Source organism: Lontra canadensis, unplaced genomic scaffold (genome assembly GCF_010015895.1).
Source record: "Lontra canadensis isolate GAN:19392208 unplaced genomic scaffold, GSC_riverotter_1.0 scaffold41, whole genome shotgun sequence".
In the NCBI taxonomy this organism is placed as follows: domain Eukaryota; kingdom Metazoa; phylum Chordata; class Mammalia; order Carnivora; family Mustelidae; genus Lontra; species Lontra canadensis.
In genome coordinates this window covers 9,951,493-9,964,714 of record NW_022631035.1, presented here as the reverse complement: position 1 = coordinate 9,964,714, position 13,222 = coordinate 9,951,493, and the positions used below count along the sequence as shown (strand labels likewise).

General features: G+C 43.7%; 1 protein-coding gene across 1 annotated transcript; it reads left to right on the top strand.

Moving 5' to 3' along the window:
* The first annotated feature begins 4,840 nt into the window (after window positions 1–4,840).
* On the top strand, window positions 4,841–12,741 carry KCNJ2 (potassium inwardly rectifying channel subfamily J member 2). Its single transcript, XM_032870738.1, has 2 exons — window positions 4,841–5,013; window positions 10,047–12,741. Exon 2 carries the CDS (start codon window positions 10,262–10,264, stop codon window positions 11,543–11,545), a length of 1,284 nt encoding a protein of 427 aa, XP_032726629.1. The 5' UTR covers window positions 4,841–5,013; window positions 10,047–10,261; the 3' UTR covers window positions 11,546–12,741.
* The last annotated feature ends 481 nt before the right edge of the window (window positions 12,742–13,222 follow it).

Here is a 13,222-nt window from a genome sequence, read left to right as displayed (position 1 = left end):
GGTAACTCTAAATTTGGTATCTGCTCATACTATTTCAAAAATATATATCCACTTTAAGCCCTTTAGATTATATTTGCTTTCACTTTGCATATATTTTTAAGCAACCTTGGTTATGTAATTTCTCAGTCCAGTGCAGACGAGAATCAACGAATTAGATAGAGCATGGTGACAGCCTGATATATTTGGCAGAAGCAAAAATGAGAAGTGAAGGCTGTCATTGGTGGAGAAGAGAGAAAAAACAAACAGAAGACTTAAATAAGCTTAGTTTATGGTCATTTAACATAGACGACATTGCTTTCACTGTATTTGGATAGTCCCCCTCTGTTGCAGGTAAAAATGAAATAGTTTATGTTTATTATAATGATACTGAGTCATTGTTCAAAAGTCGTAGTCTACTCAAAAACACTGTTACTTTCATTCCCTCATTCAGCTGACATTTATTGAAACTGATGTATTTCCTTGCCTGGGTGCAAGGCAATGAGGATATAAAGAGAAAAAAAGACATGGCAGTGGATATTGAAAAGTGGAAAAAATATAGGGAGACGTATTTGTAATAGCATGAGAAGAACAAAACTTCAAAACATGCTAGAGTGTTCCAGGGGCAATCAGCTAGAGTTTGAGGATGCATACAGTGTATTAGAGACGATGATTCTGAGCACAAACACATGTCCATAAGCTGGAAAAGCTATGATGTGATATGCTGCATTCCCATGTATGCCAGAATAATAAGGCATCATCACTGTGTGTGCCCCAGTGGTCACAAATGGCCAGTAAGCCTTATGGAATAAAGCCCACTGCTTTAGAAGAAAAAAAAAAAAAAAGTCTGTGTAAGCAGAGACATGCAGCCTTTGTAGAAGCAGCTTCTAATTTACACACATGATTACATGTGTATTGACAGATCTGGAAGCATAACAGGCGTTTTAGGACATAAACTGAATGAAGAGGCAATCCTGTCTTCTGGTTCTCTCTTAGTATCCTTAACCCAGCTCTACATGGCAATATGTCACATGTATTTAAACCTCCATTCTAAACATGCCCATGAATTCTAGTTGATTTCACTCCTCAGACACTCTCCAGAATTTTTTTTTCCTTGCATGATTGATTTTAGCACTTCAATCATAAGCTGCCTTATTTATACTGTCATTTGGCCATTCGATTTCACTTGTGCATTGCTTATCTTGTCAATGAGAGACTCAGAGGGAATGAACTGTTCCTCCTAGGACTCTTAAGTCTCCCGTATCACTCAGCCTATCACAAAGCTATAAAGTGTTTACTCAACAAATACATTTATGGAATTTAACATGAAGATGAAATCTTACCAGGATGGTAAGTGAAATTGCCAGAGCTGTTTTCCCATTGATTAGATTACTTCAGTGTTGGGCACCTGGGTGGCTCAGTCAGTTGGGTGTCTGCCTTCAGCTCAGGTCATGATCCCAGGGTCCTGGGACTGAGTCCCACAATGGGCTCCCTGCTTGGCCAGGAACCTGCTTTTCCCTCTGGTTTTGCTGCTTCTCCTCCCTCCCACTTGTTCTCATTCCCTCTCTCTCTCAAACAAATAAATAAAATCTTAAAAAAAAATTACATTCAGTGCCTTAAAATACCATAGTCAATGGCTTGTCCTCATTGCAGCAGATTGCAAACTCATCCTTCCTACACTTTAAGTTCACCCAACATTTATTATTTATGCTATTAATTATTACTGTGAAGATTAGTAAGGGGTTCTCAATACCGGCAAATACAAATGAGAGATTTTCATTTCTCATCATTGTAAAATTGGACTGCTATATATATATATATATACACACATATATATAGCATTTACTATATAACATATACTCATATACTATATATGAGAGCCATATATAGTTAATGGAAGTCTGAAAATATATCAAATTGCTAGAGATATTTATATAAGTGCAAAGGAAAGATTTGTGCTGCTAGTGGAACAATCACCTTCTGCGTCACACAACCATTCATAATCTGAGTTACAGATCTAGATTATGACTAATATTTGGCTCTAATATTATAGGTGGTTACTGTGGAGGGAATCAGTAAGAGCATAACTGTCATTTCCTTGGAAAAAATTAATCCACAGATGGATCCCAACACCCAACAGCACTGGTGTCCAAAACTAACGGGGATTTTTGCTAAATAAGGACTGATTCAGCCAAAAAAGATACTCTGACTAGAGAAATTTGTATCATGCATCACTCCAAAAAGTGCTGAAGACTTTGGAACACTAGAATTTTCCTAATAGGCATATAGTGAAGAGTCACTTACTAATTAAAATGCACATTTAATTTTTTTCATTTATACAGGAAACAGTGGAGTTAATCAATGCTATCCTGCATTCACAAAGTTACATTTACTTACAAAACATAATCCTTCATTTTCCTTATGTAGCTAAATAATTAAGGTACTACTTCGATTCAGGCTGGGAAGGTACTTATTCAAATAATCAGTTTTTCTCTAACTTTCTACTTCAAGAAATAAGCATTGCTGTATATCAGCCCATGGTGGGGAAGAGTGATGTTGGTAAGAAAGATTAGGATATGTGTATTTATTTGCCACCTCCCATAACTAAATTTATGCAACCAACCATAATCTTATAACTCTGTGTTCATTTCTTTGAAGATTCTTCTATTATATGAAACTATTTTGGCCTATGGTATACTCAGTTTATTTAGAGAAGAATATTAAAATAAAACAATTTCAATCCATGTTCCAGAGAAATGGGATCCCTTGCTGGGTAACTGATTTTCAAAAAGAGCTCATTACCTGGAAATAAAAACGCTGCCTCTCTGAATTCATGGTTTGGAAAATTCTTAGCCATCCACAGATGCACGGATTGAATCATAATAAAGAAGAGAACATACATCATGATTAATTTCCTCTTCCCACTTAGGCTTAATATGTTTTAAGGGATTAACTGGACCTCTCCCACCTGTTTCTTAGAAGAAATCCATGCTGAAACACATTTCAGAAGAAGCATATTGTGGTGGGGTGAAATGTTACTCCTTCTCCTCCCTTTGACTACATAGAATTTTAGCTCCTCTGTCTCAGGGCTACAGACTGGGTTTCTATACACCCATCTATTTTGCAGAGTTAATTCAAGCTGTTTAAAAGTAATGCATTACTTAATAAATACTCAAGTAGACAGACCCCTTCCCCTCCTTCCCCAGCAACCCCCCCCCCCAGCCCCCATGGCCTGAGGCTTTTCCACCCTCCCACCCCCAGCCGCGCACACAGGGTTTTAAAAGGCAAGGCGGTTACAGGGCTTGGAAGACTGCATAATGTCAGCGAGTGGAATGGAACGGCAATACGTTTGGCTCTCATAGCAGAAACACCGCATGCCCAACTTATTCCACACTTTTAAATTTCAGTATCTCGCTCAGTGCTAGGAAAAGCGGCACACTTGCTAAAGCAGGGTTAAGGACGCATCTGCAAAACCTTCCCTATCTCACCAGCACCTCCTAGGGGCTGTAGGAGGGTATGAGGCTAGGAAGCGGGTACCCGCGCAGACCCTTTCCTTGAATTGTCAGTTTCCCGTCCCCTACACGCAAATTGCACTCGGTCTGTGCCGCCGGGAATCCGAGCCAGCTTGGCGAAGCAGTTCGGCGACTCTAGGAAGGCCTTTAGAGGTTTAACCAAACTGCACGAAAGACGCATTTGCTCGCTGGAGGCAATAAACATTACACACACACGCAGGAATTTCAAACTCCGTGTAAGGAAGACTCCTAAATATATTGCGTCCTTTAAGAGCAAAGCTTCGTTATGACACCACAGTACTCAGAGGAACACGCACTCACCCCATTTACACACAGACACACACACCGACACACGGGCACACGGATCAATCTGCAAAGTTCCAGGATCCAGACGCGATTAACACTGAAGCTAACATAGGTTTTTTAAAGGGTCTGCATGCTCTTGCCTGGTTGCTGGGAATTGAGGCTGGGAGGCGCTGATGCGAGGGCAGAGCTGAGTGTCTGTAGGAGTTGCTGTTCCAGAGAATTCATTACTCTAATTGCTCTGATTTTAGATCAGTAGAGCGTGCCGGGCGGTGGTGGAGAAAGCGATTGAGGGCGGACAGTGCGAGAGGGAACGAGTCGTTCACCCTTCAGAGAAGTCTGGGCGCTTTGTAAGTAATTCACCAGCAGCCCGGAGCAGAAAGAGCCCAGCGGCTCTGCAGTTGCAACAGTTGTGCGAGTCTAAATCCAGCCGGGTTCCGCGAGCCGGTCCCGGTCCCGGTCCCCTTCCCCGTTGGACTCGCGGCTCCTCCGCGCACCGCAGGTTCTGCGGGGAATTCGGGCGGGGGCGGGGGGCGTGCGGGGGCCAGTGGGTGGGAGCGAGGGGAGAGGGAGACGCGCCTGGGCTGAAAGGCAACCCTCCCCGCCTGCAAACGTTTCGCCCGGCCCTGGCACCTCGCGGGCCGCTCTAGGAGCACGCACGGCACCGCCGCCCCCGAGCAGAAGGAAAGGGAAGTGTGGGGCTCGGAGAGGGCTAGGAAGCTTTGCCCAAGGCCACGCTGCAATTAGGCAGCCGCAAACGCCCGGCCGCGGAGCTTCCCACCTGCTGCTGCTGTCCCAGCTGGGGCGCCACCTCCTCCTCCCCGGCCGGGGCCGGACTTCCAGACCCGGCTCGGAGGGCGGAGGGGTGGGGGGAGGAAGCGGCGGCAGGTTCTCCTCGCTGGCAGCGTCGCGGGCCGCGGGTGTAGCATCGTCCCCTCCCCGCCGCGGTTCCCGGGGCCGGCCCGTGCCGCCAGGCGCGCTGCGATTGGCTGGCCGGGGCCGGGGGGGCGGAGCCAGGCGGGCCGGTATCTCAAAAGAGCCCAGGATATTGCAGAGCGCACTGGAGCCCTGGCCAGCGCGCAGCCTTCCCCGGCGCCGGCAAGCTGGGTCTTGGGGATTCTGGTTTGCTTTGGCTCACTCGCTTTTACAAACTACTGGATCTTACATGCCTCTGTACCCCCCACTTCCACTTCATGTCCCCATGCTCCTGCGCCAGCAACAGGTAAGGGCTGCTGTGTGTTTTCTTCCCTCCTTGTCTCCCGCTGCCTGGGTGTCCTGGGGAGTGGACTCGGGCCGCCGTCCCCAACCCTACCCTGCCCCACTGCTCCAGAGGTGCCCAGCTGTCACGCTGCTGTAGCGCTTCCCGACGCTGCGGAGTCCCAGATCATGCCTATAGAGTTTGTGTGCGCACCAGAACATCCCCAGAGCTAAAAATACTGAGACATGCTTGGAACAGTTGAGCAATAGGAACAGATTTCTCCGCAGCATCTGTTTGTGCTCATTACTTCCAATGCACCAGCTGTAGCGAGATACTGAGTTTGGAGACAAGGGCGAGGGAGCCTGTGTTCGATTCTTGCTCGAAGGAAGAAAAAAAAAATAAAAAAAAATAGGCGGGGGCTGGGGAGTGCTTCTAGAACACTGGTCTCAAACCTAGGCAGACTTGGGACTCAGCCCTAGTCTTGATCCTTAGCGTCTTTTTTTTTTTTTCTTTCTTTCTTTTTCTTTTTTTTTTTTTTTTTCCTTTGTCATTGCTTCAAGTGTAGCGTCGAGTTCCAAACAGAGCGAGCGTCTCAAAGTTGCTTTGCTGGGGAAAGAGAGAGCGAGCCCGAGTTGGATTTGAGCCCGAAGCCCGCAAAACTTTCACATCCTATGCCACTCTCTCCTAAGCAACGTATTATTCTTAGTAACAATAGCATTAATACCTAAGTTGAAGACAGCGTGGTTTCAGGAAAGCACAGTGGATTCTGCAAAAAGATTGCATCATAGCATAGACTCCTCATGACAATTGAAAAAAAAAAATCGAGATAGGAAATGGGCAGTTTAATATCTGTGCCTGGATGAGCCTTACCAGTAGGATAGTAACTAGGATACTGCTGTGAATCCTGGGGGTTTTCATGGACCTTACCTGTTAGGAAACAGGGCATTGAAAACGTGTTTGGGGTATGCGAAGAATGCATATTGCCTTTTATCACTTGCTTTCTTTTCCCATTAATAATCAATCCGCTGTTAGATTTCCCTCTCACTAACCAGTGCCCTAGGTCTGTTGTATATTACCTGTACACTTGTTAACATTTTGTAAGCTCACTTACACCCCCCATCCCTAATGCTTTATTTATATTTGCCAATAGCTGGAAAAATCTCAAGGCTCAGGAGTAAGAGATGTTACTACAGGGATGGTGAGAGGGGTCAAAGTTGGGGTCAAGGTCATTTAACTTTACTTTTAACCCGTCTCCCTCCTGTTTTGCCTATACTTTCTTTAAACTTATTGGTATCCATAGGAATATTTGTTCTAAACTCCTGTGAATTTGGCCTTTTTTTTTTTTTTTGGACACACCATATTTCTACTCTCTTCTGCTGCCCCAGGTGTAGAATCTCTGGGTAGCTGCAAAGTCCTTGTATGACTTCTCAGTAGCATGAAAGATTGGCCACATCTTTAGCTGAACAGATAGACCGTTGCAGGGTTTTTTTTTTTTTTTTTTAATCACCAGATATGTGTATTTCTCAGCATTCGCAAATGCTGAGTGATGCTCCGTGCACTGCTGAATATAGATTTTAAAGTGCTCACAGAGATAAATGCCGATCCTTCTGCCCTTCCCTTCTTCCCCCTCCCCCTCCCTTCTGTTTACTGAGCTCCTAAGAGGTTGCTTTGCTAGCAGTTGTGCCCACATAGCAACATGTGCCCAGAGCACACTCAGGCTGGTCTATATGGCGTCAGCTGGGGAATAACTGCTCTGAACACTCATTAGCAGACGTCTCTCTCAACCCAGCACACTTTCTTTTACTGTCCTTATTTGCAGTCCACAAACTTTCTCACCCATTGCACACATGACCATATTATGAGGTACATTCATCCTCATTTATTTGTCATAATTATGTTTTTCTAGTTTTCTATTGGAGATATTTCCTAAATGGGAAAAAATTATTTAGATGCACTCATTTATACAGTGTTATCTCCTTGACCTTGAATTGATCTATAGGGCTCTCTCTCTTTAACATCTACCTAAGACTGAAATGGCTGAACTATTTTTTTCCATTGCTTATGCTTAATTTTGGCTCAGCCTATAAATAGTCTTAACATGAACAGCACCACATGTAGCCTCTCAATTTCCCAGAAATACTTTCTACCTCATTGGTGATAGCCTGGGTAAAATGATTATTTGTATCTATGAGATTTACATCAGGCCCTTAAATATTTTGGCGAAGAGGGGAATTTACACATTGTCCGTCAAATCAGTTACGGTTTCTCCTGAATTGCACCCATCAAGGAGTCGGATCACTTAGTGTTCTCATCTCCTCTCAATCAAATGCTTCTCAAAAGAACTCTTTTGAATATAGGCCTAAAATAAAGTTGCACAAAAGCCCTATTCTGAAGGAAAGTTTTTTTTTTTTTTCCCAGACACTCACGAATTGGTGATTTTTTTTAGTGAGAAAAAAGCAGGCAAGGAAATTTTCTGCTTGCCTAAAGCCACTTGGGCTTGTAGGCAGGTCAGTAAGGAGAGTGTTCTTCTTCATGAACTATTAAGACAATCACCCCAGCAGACTGGCAGGTTCCAGATTTTTGCTATGTAGTCAGCTCCCCAAAACTCTGAAGACATGTAATGTGTGTGCACACATATACACACTCCAATCTGTCTTGGAGTGTATTATTTGAAGTGACAGAAGCTTCCACTTTGCCAAAAAAATCCCCCCCCCCTTTCCAGGCAGAATGGTAAAATTTCTAAATGATGCTCTGCATGTGGAACAAATTCTGTCATTAACAGTGGAAATAAGACAATAAGAGTCATTCAATACAGGCTCTTTTCAAAGTTCTAAAGGCAGGAGGCTCTTGGTAGGGAACTGGTATTGTGTGTTTTATGGAATTCGAACGAATGTCCTGGGGTCACAATTTTTGGGAGGTCGTAATTCAGTCTTTAGATTTCATATGGTTGTTATGCTTTAATCTGGAAAGAGTGCAGAAATAAGTCAGAAGAAATTTGAAACTGTCTACTCACGGTCCCTAATGGTAACTCAGACGGAAGGGTTGTTTTGAATCATGAAAAGGGAATTTCTTGAGGTCAACTTGTAAGATTCTGAAGTCATTCAGACCTCAAGATACAAGCACTATTTAAATGAGGCCTCCCTCCCTTCCCCCTTTTTTGGAGAGTACACCTGCATCTGGTGTTCTATTATTACGTCTCTCTAGTTTTGCGTAGAAATCCTCGGCAATTTCATATGAGTCCAATAATCTGAAATCACTGTTAAAATAAAAAATTCCTCCCATGTCCAGGATCTAGAACCCCGAGGGATAGGAGTCTTATTTCTTTGTCCAAGTACAAACTTCACAGGGAAGCAGACAAAACATTGAAGCAGGTGGAAGACTGGGAAGGCACAGTAACTTCTTTTTATAAAGTAATTCAAAGGCACTTTCAAATCGGGCATCATTTACGTGTCAAAAGCTGCCAAAATGTAACACACATTGCAATTTTCACAGATGACTAATCTCAGGAAAAATGTGTTGGGGCACATTCTTGCATAATAACTTGGATAAGGAGGGAGAAATGAAAAGACTCTAACAAGGCATTTTCAAAGACAATGCACCTTGCCCCTCTTTAAGGGGGTGTTCAGAAACAAGATAAATGACTTGCATGATTTGTTTGCAGGTGGTTCAGCTTGATCTCAATGTGGTTTTGGGGGAGAACGAAAAAGTGGAGTCCTTGTTATCAGGGCTTCAGCAAATGTCTGCTCCTTTCCATCTGTTTCCCCTCGTCCCCCTTTACAATAGGAGATCGATTGGGTGGCTGGATGAGGGGAGAATCACTAGTTTTGCATTCTATGCTGTATTCATTTTGTTAATTTCTGTTTGATACAGGGAAACACTTTGGACTTTATCTTAGACTTTTGTGAGTCAAGGAAAAAAAAATAGTTTCTTTAGAGTGAAGAGGGGAAGTTGAAGTAAATAGATCGCTTTTCTCGAGGTTAGGATGAGGCTAGAGGAGAAAACTGAAAACTACTGTTTGTTCACATTAGGTAAAGGTGAGTGCCTTCTCCATGGGAACATATAGCAAACAGCAGCGCTCGAAGTGAAAGTAAGCTGACTGACAATTATGATCCGGTCCCACAAAGTTGTCTCTGTTTGGGAAAACACAGAATTGGACCCACATGAAATGAGTTCCTGCCTTATCTCAGTTCGCTAAAGACCTGGTCCTTTGGCACAAAGGTGCTTACTTCCTAGCCTGTCATTACACATGGCAGTCCCATCTCTGGAGAATTTCAGGACTCATCGCTAAGCAACAGACTCGCTCTTTATCCCCCAGAGCAAACCTACGCCTTCAAGTCAGAATCACTTGCACTAACAGAGATGTTATCAGGCATTTCTGCAAAGTGGCTGCTTGTAGCATGTGAAGTGATGAAGCAAGCCCAAACAGCCTTCAGAAATCGGGACCGATTTCAGATCATTATAAGGGCTGTAGGCTCAGGTTTTTTTTTTTCTTTTCTTTTCTTTTTAAATTATCGTTTAAACAAAATAGTCTGTGCCTTCTGATTTCCATCATGTCATCGAGGGCTCCGGTATTCTCCCATAATGCACCTGCACCTCAATTAATATTAACATTCTGCCTTGATACGAACTGTTCTCTAGATATGTCTGAGTTCTCAAAGCCTCATGACAAACCCTGGACTAAGCAAGTCTTTCTTCTGCTTAATAACTTGGGACCCTAGCAAGTAGGGGAGGCCAGAGAGAGAATAAGAGAGGTTTATCTGTAAAAATAGAATCTCCTAGATTGCTGGAAACAATAGAGGGAAAAAGAACCTGAAATTTTGATTGAAAGACTGTCCCAAACAATGAACTCTCCCGTGTGTAATAACTTCATGCTTTTAAATACAATAAGAATATTTTTAGGGGATGAAGAAATGAAATGCCTTATAATTTACTGGTATTTTTATCTGTATCTGGCTGTGTCTTGCTAGGAAACGTCGTTACTTAGAGAGTAGAACCCATTAATAATGACTTCTTTTCTAAAAAAAATAATGTCTTTTTGTTGTTGTTGTTGTTTTCAGGACATGTACTCTGGATGTCAGCTGAGTTACTGAAGTAGCTTTGCATGTCCGTAGACAGACCTTGGTAGACCCTCAAGGCTCCTGGAAACCCCCATCTCTCCTTCTTCTTTTTTGTGTGTGACCTCACTGAACATTCAAAACTGTTTCTCCAAAGGGTTTTGCAAAAACTCAGACTGTTTTCCAAAGCAGAAGCACTGGCGTCCACAGCAGAAGCGATGGGCAGTGTGCGAACCAACCGCTATAGCATTGTCTCTTCAGAAGAAGACGGAATGAAGTTGGCCACCATGGCGGTTGCAAACGGCTTTGGGAACGGGAAGAGCAAAGTCCACACCCGACAACAGTGCAGGAGCCGCTTTGTGAAGAAAGATGGCCACTGTAATGTTCAGTTCATCAACGTCGGGGAGAAGGGACAACGGTACCTTGCAGACATCTTTACCACATGCGTGGACATTCGCTGGCGGTGGATGCTGGTTATCTTCTGCCTGGCTTTCGTTCTCTCGTGGCTGTTCTTTGGCTGTGTGTTTTGGTTGATAGCTCTGCTCCATGGGGATCTGGATGCGTCAAAAGAGAGCAAAGCTTGTGTGTCTGAGGTCAACAGCTTCACGGCTGCCTTCCTTTTCTCCATTGAGACCCAGACAACCATAGGCTACGGCTTCAGGTGTGTCACGGACGAGTGCCCGATTGCTGTCTTCATGGTGGTGTTCCAGTCAATTGTGGGCTGCATCATTGACGCCTTCATCATTGGCGCCGTCATGGCGAAGATGGCAAAGCCAAAGAAGAGAAACGAGACTTTGGTCTTCAGTCACAACGCTGTGATCGCCATGAGAGACGGCAAGCTGTGTTTGATGTGGCGGGTGGGCAACCTTCGGAAAAGCCACCTGGTGGAAGCTCACGTGAGAGCCCAGCTGCTCAAATCCAGAATTACTTCGGAAGGGGAGTACATCCCCCTGGATCAAATAGATATCAACGTCGGGTTTGACAGCGGAATTGACCGCATATTTCTGGTGTCTCCGATCACGATAGTTCACGAAATAGATGAAGACAGTCCTTTATATGATCTGAGTAAACAGGACATTGACAACGCAGACTTTGAAATTGTGGTCATTCTAGAAGGTATGGTGGAAGCCACCGCCATGACCACACAATGCCGGAGCTCCTATCTGGCAAATGAAATCCTCTGGGGCCACCGCTACGAGCCTGTACTCTTTGAGGAGAAGCACTATTACAAAGTAGACTATTCAAGGTTCCACAAGACTTATGAGGTGCCCAACACTCCTCTTTGTAGTGCCAGAGACTTAGCAGAAAAGAAATATATCCTCTCAAACGCTAATTCATTTTGCTATGAAAATGAAGTTGCCCTCACAAGCAAAGAGGAAGATGACAGTGACAATGGGGTTCCAGAAAGCACCAGTACGGACACACCCCCTGACATAGACCTTCACAACCAGGCAAGTGTCCCTCTAGAGCCCAGGCCCTTAAGGCGAGAGTCGGAGATATGACTGCTTCCTTCTCTGGAATATTTACTTTAAAATAACAGTCTGTTGGTCAAAGGCCCAAAACAGTTACTCAGACGACGGTACTGGTGAAGAGGTGGGTCAAGACGAGTGGCCACAAGGGACCGAGGCGAGCATGATGGCTTCCAAGAAAGACTGTAAGCTCGGAGATGAACATAAAGCACTCAACATGCCTCCCTCCCCACCCCCTCCCCCCCTCCCCGTGACCCAATGGCACATACATGTTGTAGAATAAGTTATGGGGTTTTTATGTTTTGTTTTGTGTTTTTACAAAACTTGAACTTGCAGGCAAGCCTTGGTTGGGTATTTGACTAATCCAGAATGCTTCTCTTTAGGGAACAAGAATGTTTTTAATGGCATAACAAAGGCAAGACTCTGCCTTAATTTTTGAAAAGCTGCTAACTACATGAACACAAATTGTATTTTTGTTGCCGTGTAGTTTTTCTTTTGTGTAATTTAAAAGTCAGTGTTGAACTTTGTTGAAAGCTCATGATATGTGCTTCAAAGTGGCAAGTATTTGGCTATTAAGCTGCCAAAACGAGAGCCTGATTTTTTTGAGGCCAGTAATTTGTTTGCTAGAATTGATTTTCTCTCTCTCTCTCTCTCTCTCTCTCTCTCTCTTTGGTTACATAAGGGCATTATGTAACACTAGCCAAATGGTAGCCTCTGGGTTTTGTTTTGTTTTTTCCCTTCCATGATGTTAATGGGTTATCTCAAATTTTAAGTTAGACTACCTAAAATAAATACCAAAGATAATGCACATTTTTGCACAGTGGAGCTTAGACTAAAAAGAATAGAAAGCCCCACGGCTGCCTTGAAATCAAGAAACAATAACTTTGAACCTCAGCAAGACCTTGAACTACCCTCTCCTCTTTCACTTACTCAGAAATACAACATCATACGCACAGAGTCTAGTCAGTGTCCTGCTTTTCCGATTTCACTCTTTCATGCAACTTGTTTATGATAGGGGAAGAAGAAAGGTGAATTAAAATTCACACATATGCAATCAAAATACCTTCTCTTTCCTGCTTGCTAAGGCTGGCCAGGTCAACGCACAAGATGAAAGAAGGTGATGTGCTCTTAGATTTTTTTGGATTTTCCCTTTCTGCACATTCCAAAATGTATTCCATAAGACCTAGGTTGGAGTTAGTTGGCTCAAAATCTGAGCTACCCAACGTGAAAGATAGCAAGGATTCCACACCTGGCCTCTAGGCTGGTTCTTCCAATCAGCCTGTCTGGAGCTTGTCCTCCCACATCTGGGAGGTTGCAGATGTCAACGGCGGGGGGCGGGGGGGGGAGCCAGTGAGGTGTGGACCAACCACATTGATGTAACACTTCCACTTAAGTATTCGGGAGGGAGAGAAAAGTGACTTTTTTTTTTTCTTCATGGTAGTGGGTAGGAATGAAAATGTCGCAGTATTTTGGGGTCAACAAGAGCCATACAAAATATAACACAGCCACAAGTGGAGGAGATAATGATCTAAAAGGGTTATTTCTACTTTATGGATGCACATTTGAGATGGGATCTGAACTGATTCTTGTCACCTGTAGAGCCAAAGAGCAGGTTACTAAGGACACATTGTTTTCCAGAAGTCTGTCCTGCCTGGCTGCCTGACTGGATCAAAACATATATATTTTTTTTTTCTTTCTTTTTTTTTTTTC

Bases quoted from the DNA above. Each gene is read 5' to 3' on its own strand.
- KCNJ2 (XM_032870738.1), top strand. From the start codon at position 10,262: ATGGGCAGTGTGCGAACCAACCGCTATAGCATTGTCTCTTCAGAAGAA.